Here is a 6041-nt window from a genome sequence, read left to right as displayed (position 1 = left end):
GGCGGGCCTGGGGTGTGCGCTCCGGGTGAGGGAGGGGTCTGTGCCGGGTTTTTGTTATCTCTGCCCAGCCCCAGATTAGGCAAAGTCAAACTGCAGCGCAGTCTGCGGCTGTTCAAAGGCCACGAACCCCCGAGGTCTGCAGATCCTGTCTGTCCTGTAACACACAACACTACTCATGTGTGTGTGTGTGTGTGTGTGTGTGTGCGTGTGCGTGTGCGTGTGTGTGTGTGTGTGTGTGTGTGTGTGTGTGTGTGTGTGTGTGTGTGTGCGTGTGCGTGTGCGTGTGCGTGTGTGTGTGTGTGTGTGTGTTCAATCCACAGTTCAGGCTCCATGAAGACCCTGAATGGGACACCCTGCGCCCCCGCCCCGTTGACGCCTCTCTCGGGTTGTTTTAACACATTTCCATGTGAACTAAGCGACAATCGGCTGTAATTGTGTTGCTACTATAACATCTTTGATGTGAAGCGTTTGAAGCGGCGTCACCAAACGCGGGGTCACTGGTCGGTGGCGCCAGGGCGCACAGGGGTCCCTCCGGGTGTTCTGCATGCAGCAGAACAACTAATGTAGCTGTATATGTTTGGGTAAAATCAAAACACAATGTGGAATACAAATATTAACTGGGGTATTTAATGCTTCAATAGAACTTTATTGACTGCAGTACAAGCATGACTTAACCTGACTTTAAAAAACACAAAAGTCTGGTTAAGTTTCATCTTTATAAATGTCAAGTTAAGACTTTAAAAATAAATAAATAAAACTCTGGTTAGGTTTCCTCTTTTTTATTATAAAAGTCAAGTTAAGACTTTAAAAATAAATAAATAAAAGTCTGGTTAAGTTTCCTTTTTGTATAAATGTCAAGTTAAGACTTTAAAAATAAATAAATAAAAGTCTGTTTAGGTTTCCTTTTTTTTTTAATTATAAAAGTCAAGTTAAGACTTTCAAAAAATAAAAATAAAACCAAAGTATATATATATATAATTTATTGCCAATAAAATCAATTGTAATTTTGTTGCTTCATTAGTTAATGGATATTTATACGAAATTACAATATACTGAAGTTAAAGTAAATTAACGGTGACATTTTTAGAAATGTTGATAAATATACTATTTTTTTAACCACAGCTCTACCAATAACCTGATTTATTAGTAGTTTTAACTCATCAACATGAAGAGTTTTCATCCATTGTTGGGTCAATGTTTGACCCAACAATACTGGGTATAAATAACCCAGCATTGGCTCGGTTCCTTTTGGACTCAGCACTGGGTTAGCATTTTCACCCAGTTTGGGTTATTATTAACCCAACAGTTTTAGGAGAGTATAGTTATTGATCTTTAATCACATCAAAATACCTGGAATATCAGACGCAGACAAAGCTATTGATGACTATTGAATATATCAGAAACAAAAGCTTTTTAACACCTATAACAGGATACTGATTTCAAATGTTTTCATTTCCATTTCTGTAAATGGAAACTTTAAAGCAAGTATTGGTATCTAATAATCAGTGATTTAGTAATACCTATAAACAAAGTCCCAAAAGGATTTGTTTTATTTTTGTTTGTAAGAACAAAAAAACCTCAAATAAAACATTATTTAAATTCCATTTATTCAGGTGATCTTTCATAGCAATACAAAAGTATTGGATAAAAATACTTTATGGGTTAAATTAGTTTGTATTTCCTTCCTCTTTTTGCTCAAAAATAGAATAACCAAACTAATTCAATGCATTTATAATTTACCATTTGAAAAGACCTAAACTATTACAATAGATTGAAGAGCATGAGAGATCAACTGCAGTATCTAACAACAAAAAAACCCCAAAACAAAAAAAAAACAGAATATCATGAAAAAGTTAATTGTTGTCACTCATTTCAGAAAGTGAATCCCTGTATGAGTCATGATTCATGACTCATGACAATAGTGAAATATTACAAGCCTTGAAAACCTAAAAATCAGTGTCTCAGAAAATTGGAATATTACATAAGATCAATAAAAAATATATATTTTCCCCATAAATATCAGGCTGCTGGAAAATGTGTTCTTTAAGTGCTGGAGCTGAAGTTCTTCCCACATTGTGATGTAAAAACATGAGATTCAGTCTCTTTTAACCAATGGTTTTTATTTCCTGTGTAAACTGTCTCTATGCTTTGAACTGGGCCACAGGTAAAGTTATGGGTTTATATGTTTGCTTTAGTTTGAATGGCACTAAACAGCATGCTATAACATATTAATGGCATTCTAATAGTAATATTACACAGAAAATAGTCACATTGTTAAGGAATTATGCTATAAAACAGACAGGAAAACCACACAGAAACAGGAAATTATGCACATTTAGTGTTTCTAAAATCATTTAAACTGATGTTTTAGGCCTGGGACTATCACTGTAAAAAAATGTCATAGTTTTTATGAAAAAAAAAATCTTGCAACTGTAGAAATGACAGTAGAAATGTAAACAGTTTTACAGGCTAAACTGTGAATTCTACAGTTTAAAACTGTTAAAATTTACAGGAAAAAATACACTGGGATCTGGTAAAATTAAATTTTTTTTGTTTGTTTAATCAACATGGGTATGTTGCTATTTCACATGTTTTTTCAGTCAAATTTGCAGAAAATTCTTGTTAACTTACATCAAACAACATTAAACACTACTGAAAAACACTGAGCAAACAACATTGCTTTGCTGTAAATTGTGTTATTTAGAAACTTCCTTTACAGCCATAGAAACAGCTTTATATATACTATATGCAGTAAAAAGCAAAATGAGTTACACCTTTTGAGTCATTTTGCTAAAAGAATAGTTGTAAAAAACACAAAAATATGTAATTTTTTGTTTAAAGCAATAACACTTTAATGCTGTATTAGAAACCTCATTGTATTGTTTATTGCATTGCAGGTTTTCACCGTCTATGTAACAGCAATCTGTAAATTTCACCAATAAATTTGCTTATTTTCACATAACTTCCCTTTAGAAATGTGTTTTGTTCTGTATTTTACAAAAAAATAACTGTCAAATAAACAGGGCATCTTTATTTTTATGTTTTCCATTTTTATGATGTCATGATTTTACAGCATTTTGCTGTCAATTTTACAGACATTTTTTTTTTTTACTGATATTTGGCATGCACCCATAGGGGAAACTGTTAATGCACTGTTAACATTTGAACCATGGATCATTATAAGATGTGTTATATTGTCATTGGTTTTAATGATTGTAGCCAACTGGTATCCTACTCTTAAAATGTAGATGATTGAAATCTTTTGTGACATGGCTCTTCCTCCAATGAGGATTGTGTATATGCACATGAATGGAGACTCTCCCTGACAATGGAAATACTCAAGGTGTTGCCTGCATTTCCTATGTGATTCACATAAACACATGGGAGCTCCATACAGGGAACAATAATACAGCACTTTAACACAGACAACTGGTTGATCCACTTGGGTTAATCTGTAGAAGAATGAGAAGGAAAAGAAAAAAGAAATTAAAAATAATTATAGAACTGATGTCTTCCATCCTAAAAACGCACACAAACACACATGGTATTACTCTCTTAAAACTGTTGGGTTAATAATAACACAAACTGGGTGAAAATGCTAACCCAGTGCTGAGTCCAAAAGGAACCGAGCCAATGCTGGGTTATTTATACCCAGTATTGTTGGGTCAAACATTGACCCAACAATGGATGAAAACTATTCATGTTGATGGGTTAAAACTACTAATAAATGGGTTATCAGGTTATCAGTAGAGCTGTGGTTAAAAATAATAATAGTATATTTATCAACATTCTCTAAGAATGTCACATTTAATTTACTTTAACTTCAGTATATTGTAATTTGATAATAATAACCATTAAATAATGAAACAACAAAATGCTATTACAATTCATTTTATTGGCACTAAACTATATATATATATATATATATATATATAACATGACTTTTATTTTTTTAAAGTCAGGTTAAGTCATGTTTGTATTGCAGTCAATAAAGTTCAGATTAAGTGTTATTATATTCTAGCCAATATTTGTATTCCACATTTTGTTTTGATTTTACCGATCAGGTTCTTACACAGCATACTGCACTGTTGTTTTGCGTGCTGTGTTTATTTCTTACATTAAATCAGAGTACATGATAATATTTATTTCATGTGTGTTGTGTGCAATGTCAGGTTTATCCAGTTGTGCTGCCTGCATGTATAGATGTATAGAATACAGGAGGATTCTCAGCAGGAGGCCCGCGGTTTCAGGGGCGGACAAATGTATGAGCTCTGGCTTCTCTTCAGACTCGACGGCGCCGCTTTCTTCAAACACTCACATGTGAAGGGTGAGTCAAAAAGCCATTATCTCTCATTCATCCGGATCGATCGTGTGTTAACAAGGCTCCCTAAAACATGCAAATGAGAGTGAGGGGCCCGGGGGCTCTGGGCCCTATAAAAAGGGAGGGCCCTGGACGATGAGCTTGTTATTCATGTTGAGCAGGGACAACATGGGGAGGAACTTTACTGTGGACTGGCTAGCTCAGAGCCACTACCCAACCACCAGCACCGAGGAGCGCGGAGCGGACAGCCAAGCATGGACACACCGGCCCCACATTCCCTGCATGGTTCAACCAAGGCCTCCGACGTTAGGCAATGGTCATCTACAGCTTAAACACGTGAAGAAGCACAGAGAGGTCAAAGGGGAGCAGAGATGCGCGTCACCCGGCTGTGCGTCACCAGGTAAGCGCCTCGCACCCGCATCTCCATCTCCACTGCAGCACCGAGCGGGAGGGTCTTATTTGGCTTATTTTGTTCCTCTTCCAGACTCACAGAGCAGCGGGTACTCATCAGGAGAGGACAGTAAAACAACCAGGCTCATCCACACGGATGACAAGGACGAGACGCAGCGCCGGGTGCGCACTAAGTTCACCGCGGAACAGATCTCCAGTCTGGAGAACATCTTTGACAAGCACAAATACCTGGATGTCGTGGAGAGGGTTAAAATGGCAGAGAAGCTGGAACTCTCAGAAACTCAGGTGAGATGAGACACTTCATCTTTTTACCACAGTGTCAACGCAGTTAATACTGGTGTTCCCGTGCGTCATGTGCGTAAAGCTGACAGGATCGCTTCTTTTTCAGGTCAGAACGTGGTTCCAGAACAGGAGGATGAAGCTGAAGAGGGTGATGCAGGACCGCATTGCGAACACATTTCCACACGGGAAGTTTCAGCGTCTGTTACCGGTGCATTACCACGGAGTGAACGCACCACACATTCACCATCCCTACTACCAGTCCGTCCCAGTCCCGCAGATGGCCCTCCAGCCGCATATTACACAGCATTATGTTACACACTACCCACCGCAATACTATGGATGTGTCCTCTAAAAGCTAATGACACTGTTTGGAAATCAAGTACTTTGTTTTATAAGGAGTCTGGACATTATTGACGGAGAGATGGTTCACCTTACTGACCTGTTGAAACAACCTTACTGCCTTCATTGCGCTTGTGCCTTAAAAACAACCCCATGGACTGGGAAGTCATGTACATTGTTATTGTTGTATAAGTTTTGTTGACCTAATTTTAAAACTATGTTTCTTGTAATTGTAAATATGAGAGGATATTTTATTTATGATTTAATAAAAATGTTTTTAACTGAAGTTTCCCATTTTTGCCATCAATGTCTGAGCTGCTGAATGATCTATACCAGGGTTTTTCAACCTTGGGGTTGTTACCCGATGTGGGGTCGACTGAAATATATATTAAAAGAAACTGATTGAACATACAAATTAAAACAACACACAATCTCAAATGACTGTATTCTATACTTTCTCAAATATATATCTGGTTCAAATAAAATGCAGTATAAACAACAGAAGAAAGAAAAGCAAGAGAAATTGAAAAAAAAAAAAATACCTGAGCTGGTGCATCTGGTCACTTTGTGCACTAACCCTGGCTACTCTATTTATTACAAAGTACAATAAACTTGATCAAAAAATAATTATAGAAAAAAATTATTTGGGGTCACCAGAAATTTGTGATATAAAAATGGGGTTGCGATC

General features: G+C 36.8%; 1 protein-coding gene across 1 annotated transcript; it reads left to right on the top strand.

The window, feature by feature from the left end:
• Nucleotides 1–4489: 4489 nt before the first annotated feature.
• Nucleotides 4490–5366, top strand: LOC114476981 (homeobox protein vent1-like). The gene is made up of 3 exons (XM_028469004.1): nucleotides 4490–4721; nucleotides 4806–5017; nucleotides 5121–5366. Exons 1-3 carry the CDS (start codon nucleotides 4490–4492, stop codon nucleotides 5364–5366), a joined length of 690 nt encoding a protein of 229 aa, XP_028324805.1.
• The last annotated feature ends 675 nt before the right edge of the window (nucleotides 5367–6041 follow it).

The sequence above is a fragment of the Gouania willdenowi genome, chromosome 15, assembly GCF_900634775.1.
Source record: "Gouania willdenowi chromosome 15, fGouWil2.1, whole genome shotgun sequence".
Classification (NCBI taxonomy): Eukaryota; Metazoa; Chordata; class Actinopteri; order Blenniiformes; family Gobiesocidae; genus Gouania; species Gouania willdenowi.
Note: the sequence above shows the minus strand (reverse complement) of the source record. Positions and strands in the feature narration are given on the sequence as shown.